Source organism: Centruroides sculpturatus, unplaced genomic scaffold, assembly GCF_000671375.1.
Source record: "Centruroides sculpturatus isolate CEXI.00-Female unplaced genomic scaffold, Cexi_2.0 scaffold36, whole genome shotgun sequence".
Taxonomy (NCBI): domain Eukaryota; kingdom Metazoa; phylum Arthropoda; class Arachnida; order Scorpiones; family Buthidae; genus Centruroides; species Centruroides sculpturatus.
This window is the reverse complement of record NW_019384384.1, coordinates 1,450,282-1,471,540: the sequence shown is the minus strand read 5'-3', so window position 1 is coordinate 1,471,540 and position 21,259 is coordinate 1,450,282. Positions and strand designations below refer to the sequence as shown.

Genomic DNA, 21,259 nt, shown 5'->3' with positions numbered 1-21,259 from the left:
AGAATAGCCTGAGTTTTATTTGTTTAATTGTTAATATTATAGACAATTTTCTCATGTGCTTGTTTGTTATGCTTCAAATATATCAATACCACCGTATCTTAAATAAAAATCGTATTTCTTCATATTTATTTTAACCTAAGAGTTAATAATCTAAGACTTTCATTTCCTATTTATCGAAAATGTCACAAATTTTTAATTTCTTATGTTTTAAACTTTAAATGTGAGGAATAATAATGAAGTAAAATAATAAAAGAATGTTACACATAAAAAGAAACAATGCAACTAAAATTCCGAAGGTTTGAACCTACATTGTCTAGCTCCAGTGTCTAGTATCATATCCACATGTAAATTTTACTAGTGACAGATTAACAATTTAAAAATTTTACAGGAGTTGCTCAAGTTTCTTTTGTGAATCAATCTGAATTGTAAATTAAAATATTGAAAATATCACATAATGAAAATCTATACATCCTACAAATAATGCAATTTTGTCTGTGTCACAGACACAAAATATTCTTTACAATGCTTTAGTTAGCTCAGAATTAATTAATTACAGTATATTGCATTCATAACTATCTAGAAACTTCTTTCTTAATAAACTTTCCTTTTCAGAGGGGACAGCTTCCAAATTGCAGATGATAATGCTTTTTCATCTTCATCAAATTCATCATTTTCAATTTCCAAGTTTTTCCCAATTTTATACCATTTGCATATATTTTTATTTGGTGTCCTAATCAAAGACACATGCATCTTTCACAAATGTAGCATCGAGTCCCTCATGTTGGATGATATTCCTAGTTTTTTATTTCTTTTCCAAAAAAGAAAACATCTTGCCACTGTTCCCCTTTTGGTCTTTCTGCTGACGGATGTGTTTTGATTTTTCAAAACATTCCAATGCACTTTTCAGATGCATCATGCTACTCCTTTCAGTGACAACAGCCAGCTGATTTTTCACTTGTTACAAGTTGCGAGTTTCCGGCTAAGCTGTTCTTTGACCACAAGGAGGCAATCTTTGCAATCAAGAAGCTGTTTTTGGCAATGGATAACTTCATCTTTTTGGATATTCATTTTCTGCAAAAATGCCTCAGAATTCTTCTCTGCATCTTTGCATTTATTTTGTAATTCAGCCTGGTCACTTTGTAGTAATTTATTAAGCTTCTCGATGTCATTTCTCTGTGTCTGCAGTTCCTTGATTGTTTCTTGCATTAAATTCTGCTTTTTCAGCAGCTCTCGATGTTGCTGATCCCACTCACACCACTCCTTTTCAAAATGCCAATTTCAGATTGTAATAATTCCATGATATCATTTTCTGCCATGATGTGTTTTGGTTTTCCTTGCACTTATGCATGAAGCAATTCTAACTCAGTGTTTCCACATATCTATATTACTGCTCAGACAAGTGAAACTTTCAAAGATTTATAAGCTAAACACTGAAGTTTCAGAGACCCATTTTAGGGAAATGCTTGAGAAGTTTGTCCTATTTGTACTAGATGTTGTGCTTCAGGCTATGTGCTCACCAAATTTCATTAGAATCAGAGACCCAAATGTCTAGCCCTCTCCTTGTAAGTGATAACTTAATGTGTTACTTTTACTTTCCAGATGCCAAACTGCTAAGGCTGTCAGGCCTGCATTAATTAATAAGTAAAACTGGTGGTAAAACTTAATAATTTAAAATTATTAAGTAAATAATTTGAAGTGGTGAATAAAAATTTAAAACACGTGAATGGTTGGCAATATTTTAAAATTTTCCAGAGTGATCCCTGCGAAGTGATTGGTGGCAAAATTTTTCTGCTCGCTTAAAAGTTTCACAGTTCCAAACTCTGAGCAATTCTTAAAATGATAAAATTTACCAGAAACAATATCATGTATGATGTGTTGTTCACTTTCTTTTTGCTTTTTCCAGTGATTCACTTTTGGTTTGAATTATTATTGTTGATGTTTAGTCATTCTATGATTGTAAAGAAAACAAACAAAAGAAAACACAATTGCAATACTGTATTTTATTTGAAAAAAATTTAACTTTTATTTGTTTCTTTTTGCTTGTTTTTACATGATATAAATATTATGGATCTCATCTTCCATTCTCAGGGTTTTTTTTTATAAAACCCAGAGAAAGAAAGGTGTGATCCATAATATTTGTTTAAGCTTCTACAAATCATCATACTTTTTCTAGCATGTCCACAGCTTCTACAGTTGTTGGCATAGGGATGTGTTTTGCATAAATAGGTTCATTTTCATCTTTATCAGAAGATTCCATAACTATTCCTCATTCTTCAACAATTTCTGTGTCTGTAAGTTGTCCACAAATTGCAACTTTATTGTAAACATTTATGTAGGAGTCATAAGTGATGTCAGCTGCTATATTAACCCACCATTCTGGAACTGACATCACTATAGGTTCTTCTTGAATGATTTCAGTCACTTTCTTGATTGACTAAAACCTGCTTTACAAAAATAATTAGTGATCATCTGTGGTGTGATTTGTTACCATGCTTCACTTATCATTTAAGCTACTTCAAGGAGATCAGTTTTCATTTGTGTATTGGAATCTATGTTTTCAGAGATTTTCCAAACCCACTTGATGATACAAATATTTGATATTTTGAATGACACCTTGATCCATTGGTTGCACAATGGAAGTCATATTAAATGGAAAACATGCAATTTTAATGTATTTCAGCTAAAGAATGTTATGATGGACAGTGCAATTATTGATAAATATTAAAACTTTCCTATTGGCACTGTAAAATGTTTTTTATCCAATGCTACAAGCATTTTTGAAACAGTTTAGTCATCCAAGCCTTTTTGAAACAGTTTAGTCATCCAAGCCTTTTTGTTGGATTTGTACTGTATAGGTAAACTACTCATAGATTTAAACATCTTGGTTTTGCAGATTTTCAAATCATTAACATTTGTAGTTTTTCAGAGCTGCTCATGTTATTTTTTCTTTGCTGTTTTTGGCACCACTGCATCACCTAATTTTAAAGAGGACCATTTTGCCTGGCTTACACTTGAAAAAAAAACCTGTTTTGGTTCATAATCAGCAAGAAGTTTTGGCAATCCATTAAACCTTTCATCTCCCTTTTCTTTATCTACCAATGCACTTTCACCAGAAATATTTCTATCAATAAATGTTAAATTATTTCTAGCTTTAAAATCATCAAACTAACCAAATCTTGCTTTAAAATCAGTAATTTCTATTTTGTTCGCAAACTCTTCCACTTTGGTGCATATCAGTGGGTCACTTAAAGGTACATTATGTTCTTGTAATTGTTGAAACCACTTTAAAACATTTGTCAATTTCAGAATACTCAGCTCCCCTCGTAAGTTTTCTGCTGGCACCATTTTGTTTATTCTGACAGTCTATGATTTTAGTTTTATTCTTTAGGAAAGTTGATAGTGCTAGAAGATATGCCATATACTTTGACAATATCACATTTCCTTTTCACTCCTTTTTCTCTCCAGAGTTATAGAATTATCGTATGATAATTCTATAACTCTGATAACTCTAATTATCTGATGATGCTTGCACATGATACAGTACAGTAAAAAATGAACTAAACTACAGTACACCACTATCCAAAATACTGTACAGTAAATGAATAGAACAATAGGCCTACAGTATGTACTGTACTACACTAAACAATTAGAGATGAATCACTAGCACATAATATGATGCATTGGAAATTTCAAACACAGTGTGTGTTTCACAACAGTGGGTCACCTATTACTTTCTATTTCTCTCTCATTCCCGCTTTCATTGTACTTTATATAGCTTATCAGTAAACTGCAAAATATGACACAAAAGTAGAAAGGATCCCTGCATGCAGTCATCCTTTCTACTTTTCATGGAAACATATTCAGCAAAGGGAAACTCTAGTAATTTTTAAAATATAAGGATGCTTCAGCTTTGAATTATCTAAAAATTAGAAGAAAGAAAAATTGAATTAAACAGGCAATTTTAACAATACATGTAATAAGAAACTCAAGGGGAATTTGTAAAAATTGAATTAACCAAGTTTGATTCTATTAGCATAAACAGTCAATATTCTCAGTTTATGAAGTGAAACACAGTCTTGTACAATTTTTTAACTGTTATATTAAGTTGCAAAAAATACATCATTATAATTAAAGATTTTTGCAGCAAAAAAAAAAAGATAACAATTATTAACTAAACTCAACATCTAAATATTTTCTGAAAAAATTATTCCTATATGTCATATTCATTAATTCAGCCTTTATAAATTGAGAGTCTAAAAAAGGTTCTCAACCTTTTTCTCATTGTAGACTGGTAAAATTATGGATAATTTTATGTGGATCAGTAATTATATGCGACTATGAATTATGCTTATTTATTACACTTGTATTATGCTTTTCTAGAGTTACAGTATATAACAAAGTATGTACAGTAACTCTAGATTACAATTTAAATGTTGCTGATAATCAACTGCAGCCATGTCAGTGGTCAAATATTTTTCTGCAATTGAGAAACACTAGTCTAAAGCATATTTATTGATGTGCCATACTTTGTATATCAGATTAATGCAATGTAAAATAATAAAATTTATTTATATAAAGAATCTATAATTATATCATACTAAAAGAATTAACTGTAAAGAAAAATTTCATGAAATAAAGTTTTATCATCTTTTAAGCACAATAGTATTGAATCTACATACTTTATATCAATACCTTGTGAAACATTTTTGTGAATGGCAGATGATTAGGTTAACCCTTGGATGCACAGATAATTCTGAATATTAAAAGTAGCCAGAGAATGCATTACTATAAATTACCATTACTTTTGCTCCATCATTTTCTATTGTCTACTTTTTTTAGGAAAAAAATGAAAAAATAGGTTCTAATGCAAACCTGAAGAAAAAAACACGAAAAAATGTGTACAACATAATGGGTTTTATACTGTTTCTTAGTTTTATGCATAAGCAGCTGAACTGTGCTTAAAAGTAATACCTGCAATACAAAATATAATAAGATTACATCTTTCTTTGTAACTAGATGAACTTTAGAAGTCAAGACCAGAAAGCATAGCTAGATAAGTGTTGAGGTCTAAAGGTATACAAGTCCCACTTCAGAGCTCTATGGAATGCATTCTACTGCTCAAAATGAGACAAAATTTGAACTACAGATAATCCAAATGATGTGCTTGACATTTCTTAAATAAAAAAACAGTACAAAAATCTGTCAATAGGTGGTGCTAGGGCACACAGAAATAGTGAATATGCATGCACATATAAATGTTGAATATGTAGCATTAAAACTGCTCAATATGTCCTCCTCCATTTTGAACAATGTGCTCTAATCACAAAACCATATTTTCCACAGCTGAATGGAGTGAGTCTGCCGGAATATCCAGAACTTGGTGCTGAACGCTGTCATTCAGATCTAGCACAGATGCAGGTCTTCTACGGTAGTCATTGTTGTTCTTCAGGAAACTCCATAACCAAAAGCTGCAAGGGATGATATCCAGCGAGCAAGGAGGCCATGCTGTAGGAAAATAATGGCCGATTACCTGTGCATCTGTGAAATGCTGTCTTAGTATGGTTTTGTTCAAAATGGAGGAAGACCTATTGAGCAGTTTTAGTGCTTCATATTCAATATTTGTGTGCTCCAGTGCCACCTATCGACGAATTTTTGTACTATTTTTTTTATTTAAGAAATGTCAAGTGCATCATTTGAATTATCTGTAGTCTAAATTTTCTCATTTCAAGTAGTATAATGCACTCCAGAGCTCTGAAGTGGGAAACTTATTTCTTGCTAACTCTTTACTTTAAAGAACTTTAAAACATTTTAGTTTTGTCCTTAATTTATCAAATTATATGATTATCATAATTTGTCCACACTGGAAAATACACTCTTGTACGATAAAGTGTATAATTTAATAATTGTATTTCTTAAATACTTAATTTAACTTGATTTTCTTGAAGCTTCTTGTCTTTTATATACATCTAGGCAATAACTATATGGAATGGAGCATGAATTTATGAAGATTTCATTTTACATGGTATCTGCTGACACACAACCCCTATACACCTAATTGTTTTTATATAAACTTTTTTAAATGATTTTGATTTAACACATGTAAAAAGAAAATTATTATTTTTTAAACAGAGTTGTTTTAATGAAATATACGAAAGGTTTTATATGAATTAACGATTTAATTATAAAAAAATTTGCACACAAAAAATGGACTAATCCAATGGTTTCACAGAAGTGTCTGAGGTCCACAAATGTTGGTTTTGTTTTGTTTCCATTTTGATGTTAGGTTTTTTTAAAAAAAGGTGTACAGTAAGATGTTGCTGTTGATAAAAAAATTTAATAAAGCTTAAACAGCAGAGTGATAATGAAGATGAGGATCCAGTTTTAAATGCAAATTTAATTAAAGGCGGTCTTGATGTAGCTAACAAATTGGGTAATCATTTTGTCAAGTATGATCCTAATGAGGAACAAACTTTAAAGTTTCAATGTGATCTGAAATCATTAATGTAGTCTTAATATTTGTTCATAAAACCACTAACATCAGCCAGTAGTTCACAGAAAAAAGTCACCTGTGAACGAAGAACACGATAACCAAAGCATTTTTAGTGATAGCAGTGATATTGCAATCATGCACAAACATTTTATTTGCTCTCACTTTCTGACATTAAATGCCTGTCTTATGTATAATTCAAAAATTGGATAGAATATGTAATGTATGTTCATTAATTTGTGTTTTTCAAATGAAATTTATGTTTGCACATAATGAATTACAGAATGTATATGAAATAACATGTAAAAAAAAATTCTATCAAATTTTAACAAGATTTTTCATATGGCTTATTTCATCCATTTTTAGGTCCATAATCAATTTTCTAATTTTCCATATACACAATATATTTTTTCACACATAATTTCCAGAACCAATTATTGTGTAAAAACAAAATTAGGTGTGTACAGAAGTATGCTTCTTTAATGGATACTCTACATACAAAATATAAAACTCATGACAAAATTATGGAAAAATTTGACACATTTGTTATTGGATTCTAAGCTATGAAACAAATTTTGATACTTTTATTTCTAATTTTTGATACTTTGATACTTTTATTTAATTTTTGATACTTTTATTTCTAATTAAAACCAAAATCCAAAAGAAAGATATTCTTGTCATTATAAAATTAAAAAGGAAAAGTTGTACACACTGCATCAAGAAGAGTATAATGATAACCTTTGATGTGAAATTCTCATTATGAAAATAATTTTATTTATGTTTACTAGATTTTGTTTGTTTATTTATACTTAACAAAATAACTGCTTCAATGATGATAATATATTTGTACAAGTTGTAATTCAAAACTATTTTTAGTTATTGAATCAAAAGTTTCCGAACGTTTTCATCTAATAAAATAGAACTAATAGGCTTTTCTAATTCTTCAGGTAAAACAGGTGGTTCCAAACTCTGACATTGGAAATTCTCACCATCATCCAAACAGCATAACAAATTATCATTCTCGTATGTTGGGAAGTAATACCTGCAATACAAAATATTATGTTTGTCAAATTTCATGGAAAATTTATCTTGATGCAACAAAGTTGAAAAATCACATGCATTAAAAATATTACAAAAAAAAAAAAAAAACATCCATGTGTACTAAGCAGCATTTTTGTATTAAAATCTAAAATAAACTATATGACAATGTTTCAGTTGCAATACTCACACTAGAAACTCATTTTAAAATCCAAATGCGATCTATAGTTTTATCCAGATATATCTGGATAAAACTATGGCAAAGTCCAACATTGGAAAATTTTCACTATTCTATGAAACTGCTCTGCCTGTATTGTGATGCATCATATTTGTGCACATTTCACATTGTGATTTATTTGTGTGTGTAGGGATTTCATGATTTTTTTAGTTTTACAAGTTGGCAGATCTGATCATACCTTGTTCATAATTTTCAATAAATGCTTTTATTCTTGAGATTACAAAAAAAGAAAAAGGTGGTCACAATGGAGAAGGCAAAAAGTATTTGATTTTTTTTTTATCAAGCCTTCAGTTGTTATTATGTAAAAGATGTTAATATTATATTTATTACTTTTTGATTAGCCTCTTTATCAATAAAATGCTAAGACTAATGAAGTCCTTGTTTATTTTTTTTGATCTCTCCAGTATTTGTCCTTCCTTGGTTACCATGTTTTGTATGATTAAGAAAGTTATTCACTCATTTGAAATGTGAACATTATTAGAATAATGCTATGCAATTAAATTTTGTGCACATTTAGGGAAATCAGGATCAGAAATGTACACTGTTATGGCAGGCTTTGAGATGAAACAATTGCATAGGGGTGTTTTTTGGCATAAATCATTCTGTGAAGGAAGGGAAAGTATGGAAGATTACATAAAGAGATACTTTCAACAAACATTGGCTGCAGTCATGTTAATCATAACATTGTCAAGGAAGACTAGAACAATGTTACTGCAATTGCAAATAATTCTATTTCCTAAAGATGATTACAACCAATAAGGCACATACATTTAGACCTTAATAACATACAAATGACAGTAAGGCCTTGTGTTCATTGGATTCCAAAAGTGTTGATGTATACAGTCAACCCCCCTATAACACTGTTGATAATTCTGTTTTATATGAATTCCATGTTGTATGAGTCACTTAAATTTTACAAATACATGTGCTGGGCTGTGAACTGATCACGTATTTGTAAAATCTAAGTGACTCATACAACATGGAATTCATATAAAACGGAATAATCAACAGTGTTAAAGGGGAGTCGACTGGTACTTGGAACTGAAAGCTAGACCAACATGGTGACATACATGGTGACAACTTTCTGAAAGCCATCATCAAGCATCTGAACATGACTGTACCACCATAAAACAGCAAGCAACGACTGCAAACATCCTTCTTCTTCACCTCCAAAGAAGGCGCAAGCTGTTACCGAGGCTGTATTTGCATTATGTTGACGACATCCTCATAGCATGGGAAGATACAGATGAGACGTTCCTCATCTTTATGCAACAACTCTCAAGTATATATCCTTCCGTCAATTTCACTTGGGAGAAAGAAACCGATGCAGCAATAACGTTCTTAGACCTGCATACACGTAAATCTTCAGAAGGACCACAATTCTCGGTCCATCACAAATCTCGCACAGCTCCACACATTATACCAGCAGAGGCCTTTCAGCCTTCTTGATACATTAATACTGCCATTGCCTCCCTTGTCAGAAGGGCTTGCTTACTATCCTCTATGCAAGAGCTGGTAAACATCGAGTTAGACATCATCAGTTTGGCGGTACGCACTGCTGGCTTTTCACATGCAAAATTTACGCATGTGCTCAATAGGGTAAAGAAAGCACTATTTCGAAGCACTACGTTATGCAGCAAGAGGGAGTTTTCGAAGGTACAAACAAACATTGTTGCCATACCTTGGACCCCTCTCTATATGCATCTGCAGAATCTTTAAGCAGCACAATCTTGTACTACCACTAGCCCCACTTCCAAGCTTACGCAAACTTATTTGTAACGATAGAGAGAAATTTTCCACTCTTGAGAAGTCAGGGGTCTATGCTGTACCTTTGGAAAATCATGCAATGGGAGTAAATGCAAGATATATCGGGGCTACTACTAGAATGCTTGCCAGCCGCCTTGATGAGCACCAAGACGATGTTATGAGGGGTAGGCACACCACTGAGCTCGCAAAAAAAGGTACTTGAGCATGGTTACAACCCGCTATGATCCCAAGCAGTTATGCTCAAGAGCTGCAAGGATCAAAAAATCATTTTCATATGGGAATCTCTCCTTACTACCACCTTGGACACTTGCAACACCCCTACACTTGATATGCCCAGTGTATGGGTCACGCTATACAAGCGTTTATTAGCACTCTCCAGTGTGCATATAGTGTAAGCCTGGTCTGCGCAAGCGCCAGCTCGCACCTCATGGAGCTAACTGCTTGTTCAGTTTTCGAATTATATTTGAATATTTGCTTCGTGTACTTAACGGCTTTGACAAAGTTTCAACTTATATTTTATGCATTCTATTCTACATCAGATTATTTCTGTTTAATTTTTTGGTAAATCTCTCTATTCACCTGAGGATGACGACTATAAGTTTGTCGAAAGTGCTTGCGATAAAAAATGTATACATGTAACGCTGAACTCAGTGTCTTTATTTTATTATACAATATTTTGGCATGATAGTCATCCTATTGATTGCACTTTTTCATTTTATACAGAAATATTCCATAGAATAAATGTTCAGTCCTGAGTGAATCATCCTGTATTTCTTTATCACAATAGTTCCTGATTACTCATATTGAATTAGAACATAGTTGAAATTTAGTAGAAATTTGTTTGTCATTACAAAAATATACCAGCATGCCTATGTACTGACAAGTATTTAGAATTATTATATAATACAGTCAAAAGAAAAATTCAGAAACAATGACAAATATTTATCAAATTGTAGTTTATATGAATGAAAGTATGGTTTAGTGTTAATAATAATAACTATAATTTGCTATTATTATTGTGAAAATTATAGTGTTAGTAAAGCATGGTTTAGCAAATTATAGTTTATATGAGGAAAGTCTGATTGTGGTTTAAATGCTATTCAATTAAATCACAATCAAAAAAACAATTATGATATTTACTTGTATTAAAATTAATTTATTTAACAATTACTAACATTTCTATAACATAATAATAAAATAGCTTACTTTGGCTGATCCCAAACTTCTTTGGATGGAATAGATGATATATGTCCTGTTTCAATCATATGGTGATTCAATTCCTTTCTTGAAGTGAAATTTTTATTGCATATAAAACAATTTTGTTGATGCATCTATTAATAGAAAAATATCTGAATGAAATTTCTTAATAGATTCTATTTCTTTTTTTAATATGCATTATGATGATAATTCGGTAATCACTGGGTATGTCATCTTTATGCAAATAAAGTGTGACTTTTTACACTAACTTTTCCAGTAAGCTTTTGGTATATTAGAGTGAGAAATTAGTATCCTTTGTAAAAAAAATCTAAATTCTTTTTAAAAAAATACTACCACTTGGCATCATAAAATTTCAGAAAAGCTAATAAACTTGATTTTTACAAGTTTTCCAAAACAAAACCAAAGACTTTTCTAGTACCTACAAAATCACTTGCAGAAAGTTGAATTAGATTTTATCTGTTTATTCCAATATATATAAATTTTGCTGTTCACAGATTGTACTGTATAAAATGTTCAATTGCAATTAACAAATATTGTACAATAGGAGAACTTGGAAGTAAATAACTGAATTTTATTTGTTTATTCTGGAAGTTAGCAGGTCTGATCATATTCCAAATAATTTTCTCAAGAACTTACTTTGATGCAATAAGTTTATGAAACTTGTAAGTTTTTGAGAAAATTATTAGGAACACCTGCCAACTTTTGGAATTGAAAAATAAGGAAATCTTTAAATGCAAATGCAGAGCCACCAACTCCCAGAATTGAAAAAAATCTGCAACTTGTACACACCTGCATGATAAAAACCATCAGTAAACTATGGGAGAACTTGTTATGCCTAATACTGTTTACTGTATGAAATTTACACTAATTTGGATACCAAAATTTGGATAGGATTGGCTTAGTTATAGTAGTTATAAACATCACACTTTAATAAGAGTTGAGCAGCTGAATTGTTGCTATTAGGCATTCAAAAATTTAGTTATGTTTAAAAGTATTTTAAAAAATAATTTAAAAACTGTCTAATTCATTCTTACATATTATTGTTGGAGATGATAAGAAAGTCACTGCTTAGCTTGCTTGTTATTTGTCAGGTAGTTTGACTTTATCTTAATTTAAAGAATGATATAGAGCAAAGTTTGTCGATTATTGATATGATTTATTTATAATGATTTATCTATAAAAAACTGCCCAGAAAAAATTGTCTGTCTGTCACCAACAATGAAGACACAAGGCAAACACATGTGGAACATCAAAATTATATACATTTTGTCCCAGATTAAAATTCCAGGACTTTTCATGACCCTTGAAGGAATTTTTGCCATCCCTGGACTTTTCTCTGTTTCAAGGACTTGTAAGGACTATGAAAAAATTCAATCGTTTTTACACATTGCTTTAAACTCTGATGACACAACAGAAAAAGTTTGGCCAAGAAATTGTGAGAAGTCAGTTTTCCTTGATTTTTGAAAAGACTTTAAGAACTAAAAGAAAATATACAAGATATTATATGACTTGCAGTTATATCTTTACCTAATGCCACATCAGCAAAACAAAAACAAAATTAAGATAAAGTCATATTTTTCAATTGCTTGAAGATTATAATTGAAATTGTACTTAAAATCTATTATATAAACAATTTTCTCAAAGAAAATCTGATGCACATTTGTTGTTTTCTTTTATGTTACTATAGCAAATTCATATTGTGTTAGTACACTAAAGAGCATGCAAACTATCTTGCTTGGGTATTTTTTTTATTATTTTTTAACTATTCTTTGACAGATATAATATTTGATATTAGTATCAATAGAGCAGAAACAAAGATGCTTCATGTGTCCAGGTTGGTTGATATAATTTTTTTGACAAAAGTTACAGAAGTTGTGCTGAACCAGGAAAAAAAACAGAACAAATAAGTATAACAAATGGTAATCTGTATATTTTATAATATGAAAACAAAACAATAGGATAGTTATTTTATTCCATACTTTTAGATAAGAATAAAATTGTTATGGGAGTTAACTTTTGAAAGTCATAACTAATTTTGGCTTCTGGCCCAATATAATAGACAAATCTCCAGTACTTTTGAAATGTTATACTCATTCAGTATTAAGCAAATATTTGTCAGGATATGTTTTAAGCTTACAGTATACAATTAATGTTATTACCATAATTGTCAATCTTTACTTTTCTAAAGGTATTGATGGATCAAGTGAATTGGTCCAATCCTTAATCTAGTAATTTGGCTTCTGATCTTTATTCAGATACCTTAATTGTTGTCCAATTTTCTATAATTTGTTTGATTGGGCTGCAATTTGAAAAAAACTGTAGACTTATAAATTCCCATTGTCATCTGCCCATCTCTCTTCTTTAATCTTAATCTTGAGAACAGAGTTAGATAGATGAAGGTCAAGACCAGATATGGAAAGCTTAGGGCAGGAGGCCCTGATTAACTATATACGAACTTCTGATTTGCACTAGAAGTCGTTATTTCAATTTAAAAAGTTTCCTGAAAGGTATTAGATAGATGACTGGCATGATTCTGTTATCATCAGGAAAAGTATGATGTACAGAGGCAAGAACTCTACTAATTTGAGGTGGAGAGCATATATTTTAAAATTAAAAATTGCAGCCCAGCATTGTGACAGTGTTTTCATATAATTTATTGTGGTTCTTTTCATTCTGTGAGTTCTACCAAAATTCTGTTAGCTTTTCCTTAATGATTGGTTTATGGTCATTGCATTTGAAAAGAAGCAAGGGCTGACTTAGCAGCTATATTAACCAACTATTCTCCCTAATACAAAATAGCATGGAAAGCTTTTATGGAGATTCATTAGAAAGGTGGGAAAGAATCTTATGAATTTTTGAGTAAACAGAATACAAATTATTTTTCCATGAGGTCAAAGTCTGAAGTGTAATCAGTGAACCAGAATAATTTTACAACAGAACCTGTCTTCCACATGTCTTAAAGCTAAATGAATAATATGCTTCTCAATAGTAAAGATCGAAGCCAATGGAGATACTTGACTGACAACAGTTTTACTGCAGTAGATCATGGCTACTACATGAATCTATTTCAATGTACAGTAGTCCCCCTATAACGTTAGCCGTTCACAGCCCGGCACACGTATTTGTAAAATCTAAGTGACTCATACAACATGGAATTGTCAACAGTGTTATAGGGGTGGGTCTACTGTAATTATCACATTTAGATTCATCTGTACAAATGTGAATTTAGTCCATATTGTGTTAGATTTCTGTAAACACAGTCTAGAGCAAGCCTGGCCAATCCATGGCCTGCATGTGGCCCATCATGTTAAATTGTGTGGCCCGCTAAGTGATATTATATATCTATTAAAACTTTTGTTTTCCGTTATGTGTATACCAAAACAATTAAATAAATGAAAATTTGCACGTGTCATTGTTATAATGCACAAGTGCGAGTACAAATTCTTGGTATAACAATAAAATCTTATTCATTTTGTATTTGTTTTACTTTTTTAAAAGCATGTTTGCCTAAATTGTGGCCCACTGTAATGTTATGCGTGATCAAAGTGGCCCACAAAACAATTTGGGTTGGCCAGGTCTAGAGTAGAATCATTTGACATTATCTAGCTCACTATCCAGCAATAATGGAGGATACCAATCAGAATAAAATAGTATAAATCTCAAGACTTTTACCTAGATGAATCATGTTAATTAGTATCTCAACTCATATTCCAAAAGTAAGGGTACACAATGCAAAAGCTATTCGGATCAATTTAGTAAGCTAGTCTATAAGAAAATTTCTCACTAATATATTATGTTTTTATGTTGTAAAACTAAAATTTTAGTTTTGCAACTATTTCATCTTAATTCATAACGGGCTCATAGATATCAATATACAGATTTTTGTATTCTGCTGAAAAAAATCATATGCAATTTATTGAAAATAAAGATCCCAAGATCTATCTAAATGGCATACAGATCCAGTTGCCAATAAAACAATGTTCTCTTTGACTGGAGACTAAATAATGCAGATGTGGTAAAAACATTAAAACCTTTAACATTTTACCACATATACACTATTTAATTTCCATTGCATCACACTGATCAATTCTTCAAACACTCCATATCATAGTTAAAATTATATTTTCATTTTTTTTTTAAGTAAGAAAACTGAAAGCAAATTTATAAAATTACTAGCTGTTACCCACGACTTCGACTGCATGGATTTTGCAAGCAAACCCCATTTATATTCAGTATTTTAACAACCATAATAATTGTTATATAACACCTACTGCTGAGAATGATGAGAATTGCTGAGAATCAAACAAACTGTTTTCAATTTGATCAATTTATAGAACATTTACAATCGTTCTATAATCAAACCAATATGCAATAACAAATTTGAATTTAAAACAGTTCGAACATTTGGTTAAAAAATCACAATATATAAAAATATTTATAACAATGTCTGAAATGTTATCAATTTAATACACCTAACTACTCAATGAAGACTAAACATAGTTAAAAACAAAAAAAATTGCATCTAAAATAGTACAGTAGAAGCCATTCTTCAGGTTAAGCCTTAATCCTTTCCCTCTCCCCACCGCGGGGGAATTTTAAAAAAATCCCTTCTTAGTGTGCGTTTTCATGATGTACCCTAACTGTGTACAAAATTTCACCTCTAGGTTCAGCGGTTTGCTCTGGGCAATAATGAATTAATCAGTCAGTCAGGACAAGTAATTTTATATATTTGGATTATTACTATTATTTTGTTTTTTGTCCTGTAAGCTTTGGCAATTTGAGTTTCTATCTGGCCATACTAATGGATAATAAAAAAAACAGTAATAAACTCTATTTTTTTATTGCTACTTAAAGTTTATAATAATAATAAACTGCAAAAATGTTATATTTATAAAATAATTTATTAATATAGTAAAATACAAACCTGTTTTCTAATGTAATTGATTAGCTTCACTTGTTCATAAAAATTTAATGTGAATTTTGTTTTTATTTCATCAAAATCAAATTTGTGGTTTTCCTAAAATAAATAATTATATAATGTTCGTTAAACTGAAAAGAATAAACTTTATGTAGCTTTATAAATATAAAAATATTAATACAAAATATAAAAGAAATGAGAAGAAATATTTCAAATTCTAGAATATGTATCTAATGAATATTTTATATTAATTAATGTTTATTTATTATTATTATTTTTTATCGGAATTTAGTCATAATTACTAAATTGGAAAATTACCTAAATAAAATTACTTCATTATATTTTTAAAACATCAAATTTTTATAAAACAAAGATTACTATAAGTTTTTAAATTCCTCAGTTGATTATTCTGCATAAAATAGATTAAGTTGTAAAATAAAAATTAAAACAATGGGATCGGTTATTGTAAACATTAAAATAATAATTCTAAAAAAATCGTAAATTTTAAGAGTAAATGAGTTAAAATCACTTTTTTTATCCAATTTCAAGAAAATTAAACACAGAGATGGATCACAATTTGAAATTAATAATTATCTCTTACTTTATTCTCCATATGCATTTCACTTGTTAGCCTCATCAGTGGATATCACACTTTACATTACAATTAAAGAAAAAACAAATAGCATCTACTGATGAATATGAGCTTTTACCTAGTGATCCAATAGAAGAAATTTAAAAGGGATTAACCAAATTAATGAAAATATATAAAAAAGAGTTTACAAGTCAAGATTATAAGAAGATAATGAACTTTAATAATGTACGTATTCCACAACTTAATTGTGACCGTAGGGTCGGTGTCTCATTGACACCATGTCAGGATGTGACACCACTGAGTCTCTCAGGACTCGGAAATCGCGACTTTACGTCACACAAGCGGTGAGCTTCGGAGCAGAGGTGAGGAGAGAGACGAGGAAGTGACTCACTTGGATTCCATATTAACTAACAAATAACAATTTTAATAAGAACCAAAGAAAGATATATTCGATAGTGGGCATGCCTAAAGTTTCCCTAATTATACTAGGCCGTTCGAGAGAGAAAGAGTTTACAAACGAATCGCGGGTTGATAAATACCTTTCTTCTGAGTCGAAGATCTGTAGTAAGATGACACTGCCGATGGAATGTTCAATCAAATGGTTCTGGGTCTTGTCCGTTAACAGGAGCACGGAGGTGAAGATGATATCCTTAAAGAGGCAATCTTCATCACGGTTTTAATTCTGGATTCTTGGTCACGGTATTATTCCTTGAGGACGACTTTGGTGGAAGGACTTTGGAAGATGACTGCCCTCGGGTGTTTTTTCCGTTCTCTCTTGTTATTCCTCTTGGGTTTTTCCCATGAGGTCAGGAGGTTGTTGTTAAGGATCTGGCATCCAATGTGCGCCCTTTATCGAAAGTTCCGGGTGACATATCACTGACTAGTTGGATCCTCCTCAACAAGGAACCAACTCTGTGGGAAATAAATTTTTATGGCTTTTAGCCTAACTTGATAAAATGCTCGAAGTTAAGAATTTCCCAATAATTAAAGTTTAAAATAACACTTTATTGGGGGTTTGTTCATCCCTCACATAATATTAGACTTAAAACCCACAAAGTGGGAAATGTTTATAGATTGTTAGTGGATTTTTATTATTTATTTTTTTATTTATTTAGTACAAGGGAAACCATGTATATATGGGCTATTATATAAAAATTACAAACTTATAAAAATTAATACAAAAAGTGTGACAATAGTCTGAAAGGGAAAAATAAAGATAACACAGGGTTACTTTCAATATCCAAAATAACAATATTTATATTCTAAGAAAAAAACATAAAAAAGAAAAATGGCAGCGAATGGTCGGCATATACAAAACAAAATAAAAAAAAAAGAAAAAAAAATTAAACAAATTGCAAAAAATTGAATAATTATTTATTTTACACACAAAATCGCTGACCATAAACGCTGCCAACTATCAACACTAAGTCGTAGTGGATTTTAAATATTCTATATTGTATAATTTAGAAAATTATATTAAAAATTATTTACAGTGCATACCAGACTCTAAATATAGTATAAAAAACACAGATCAGTTAATTTCACATTTATTATATGGTTAAAGCAAGAAATCCTTTAGATCTACAAGTTTGGATGTAAAATTTATGTATCCATCGATAAACTGGGATTTTCATTACAGAATGTTTACGTAAATATAATTTACCTAGTTATATTATGGATTTTATAAAATTTACCTTTAAAAGTAATTACTTTACAATTTCCACAGAATATTATCATCAAAAAGATGGGATAGCAATGGGATCTGTGGTTGGTCCAAAACTTGCAGTTTTGGACCAACCACATCCCATGTATGACATCATTAGATGAAAAAAATCTTCCAGTATAAAGGTACAGTAGAGCGTCGATTATCCGAATCAATTGGGGACTGGGGTTGTTCGGAAGATCGATGTTTCGGATAACCGATTATGTATGAAAAAATATATTAATTTATCCCATCTGGACATTTTTCTCTGTTGCGTGTCGCTTCGCGTTGAATTTTCATCGATGTTAAGCCTAACGAAGACTATTGTATCGTTAAAAATTATTTTTTTATTTTGTACGAACAAAATAAATATATTGAAAAATATATAAACAATAAAAAATTATACTTCAGAAGTTAATTTAGTATCAAAAACGTAAAATATTTGAGTAGCCCAAGACATAGCCAAAGATTGCAGCACCACAGCACTGGCGAAAATTTAAATTTGCTGACTGGAATTCTTTCGGATGATTGACTTTCGGATAATCGACACTCTACTGTATTTCTTTTTATGCTAGGTATGTAGATGATATATTGATTTTGTATAATTCAAAAATCACCACAGCTAAAAACATTGAGACTGATGCAAACACTTTGAATAAAAATATTTGATTCACCTATGAAGAAGAGAAAAATTGTGAAATTAATTATTTAGATATTACAATCACAAGACAAGATGAAAAACTACTTTTTTATATTGGCATAAGGAAGACTAATTCCTGTAAATCTGTTAATAAAGTTATCCATTTAAAAGAATCTATTTGCATTGATTGATCACAATTGAAACATCATAATTTCTTAATCGTAGACTTTAAAAGTTCACTGTTTTTATTTTCTAAGATTATTTGTTGAATTTTTTTATAGTAATTTGATTTCTTAGATTTTAATAGATTGAAATACAAATTTTTGGCTTAACGATATTGACTGAATACCGTTGATGTAGATAATTTTTAAACTGAAGTAATGCTTTAATAATTTTCATTCTTAAATTCTTATATCCGGTATAAACTTTCATTATTATTATGTGCTGCAGGCAAGGGACTTAATAATTGAGACTCAACAATACGTAAATCTTGAATAGGAGTGTTTAAATTGATCATATGTCATTGCGGAGTATTCTCAGAAGTAAAATACGGGGTAAAAGAATCCAAGTATACCAGCCCCTCCAACACATAGCTATACGTCAAAGAATAATTGCCCAACAGTATAGTATCACCTCGGAGTTTTGGATATTTACCTGCTTTCCTTAACTCGCTTAAAAAAGGAATTAATTGTTTACGTCTTAATCTAGATCTTTTTATAAGATCCTGTGAAATTTGAGTTTCTTTCCATACGTTCGATAGGTTTTGCTGTTTCATTTTTATAAAACTCGAATATATATAATCTCTTATTTGGGTATTTTTAATAATTAATTTAATTGTTGGATACTGTGATTTAGTTATTGGAATAATCGCTATTAAATCATCCATTGTAACTTCATGTAATTCTAATGATTCATTAATAAGATTAAACACTTCTAGCTTGGTAGGATTAGTTTTACTGGGATATCTATATAACATTATATTATTTCGATGTTGCGCATTAACCATATTGTCCATTCGATATTGCATACTTTCATTTTCTATTTTCAAATTAGCAATTTGTTGTTCAAGATTAATTATTTGGCTATTCATTTTTTGATTCTGGACTTTAGTTTCTTGGATACTATTACGAATCTGGTCCAAATCTTCTTTGATAATAGTCATTTGACTTAATATTCTCGTATTAGAAACATTAATTAATTCAGAAATTTTATTCCATAGTGTTATACTTGATATATCAGATGAATTTTTTCCTGGCGAAGAAGATAAAAAATCATATGGCTCACCTGATAGTTGAGAACTTGGAAGTGTAGTTTCAGGGTTCAAACCTACGTTTGCAGAAGATAGTTCAGGAGAAGTTCTTTCGACGTGTAAATTGTAATCAGTAATTAACCTGGTATTAGTGGTCGAAGCAGTTTCCTTTCTACTAGTTGATTTTGACTTTTGAAGTGGTGGTCTTCCTCTTTTAATTGGCGAGCATTGCATATTAATTATGTTGATAAATTTTCCAACAACTTATAATGTTAACACACAGCCCAAACAAATAAAATTTTAACGTAAAATTATTAAACAGGATACATTCTTTACTTGTATTTGAAGTGAGTAAAAAAATGCGCCAGCAGCTTCGGCAGACAGAAGCGCCCCCCACGTTACAGAAATATATTGAAGTGGAAACTAAAAATCTTTTTAAAAAATATTTATTGAATGATTATCCGCAACAACTTATATATAAATGGTATAATTCTTATACCACTAACAGATATAATGTTAAAAATGAAAAAATAAATAATTTATATATTAAAATCCCATATATTACAAAACTTTATGAAAAATACAAAAACTTTTTGAAAAAATATTTTGTCAATTTAGTAGGTGAACAACAAAATAGACTAAGTAAGAGTATTTATTTGATTAACAAAGAAAATGTTAAATATTCGAAGAATCCTCTGGAGGTGGCAAGAGTCATTTACAGATTGATGTGTACATGTACAGCCAAGAAGTACTATATTGGTGAAACAGGAAGAAAACTTGAAATGAGATTGAAGGAGCACGAGGTGGCAAGTCAATTAAAATGAACCGAATCTCCATGGCATCAGCATTGTAGTATTACAAATTGTATTATTGATTGAAATAATGTTAAAATATTGTATAAAATAGAAAACCTTGTAATAAGACGTATTATTAAACATTACTGCATCAAAAATTATGTAAATACTATTAATTTAAACACTGGTGTATGTGTAGATGCATGCTGGGATATAGTGATAGAGCATAAAAGTATTGGCAATATAAAGCACAATATCCACTGATGAGGTTAACAAGTGAAATGCATATGGAGAATAAAGTAAGAGATAATTATTAATTTCAAATTGTGATCATCTCTGTGTTTAATTTTCTCGAAGTTGGATAAAAAAGAGTGATTTTAACATGTTTATTCTTAAAATTTACAATTTTTTAGAATTATTATTATTTTGAACAATAATACTGCACTAGTTTTCATCTCAATTGAGAATTATTACTTCTAATCTAGATTTAATGACATATACAGGTATCCCTCATACAATATGGCATTCCTACAACATGGTTTTGCTTTAATACAGTTTGAGAATTGGGAAAATCCCCCCATATAATATGATGTTCTTACAACATGGTTCAAGAATT

At 30.3% G+C, this 21,259-nt stretch overlaps 1 protein-coding gene across 1 annotated transcript in view; it reads right to left on the bottom strand.

Moving 5' to 3' along the window:
• Positions 1–7,261: 7,261 nt before the first annotated feature.
• The window catches only part of LOC111618015 (zinc finger protein 277-like), a 54,045-nt gene continuing 40,047 nt past the window's right edge, over positions 7,262–21,259 (bottom strand). Inside the window, exons 13-15 of the mRNA XM_023359434.1 lie at positions 15,673–15,765; positions 10,737–10,861; positions 7,262–7,529 (exon numbers count right to left, since the gene is read on the bottom strand). Of these exons, the coding sequence (XP_023215202.1) occupies positions 7,364–7,529; positions 10,737–10,861; positions 15,673–15,765 (384 nt within the window). The 3' untranslated portion in view covers positions 7,262–7,363. The remainder of the gene's footprint in view (positions 7,530–10,736; positions 10,862–15,672; positions 15,766–21,259) is intronic.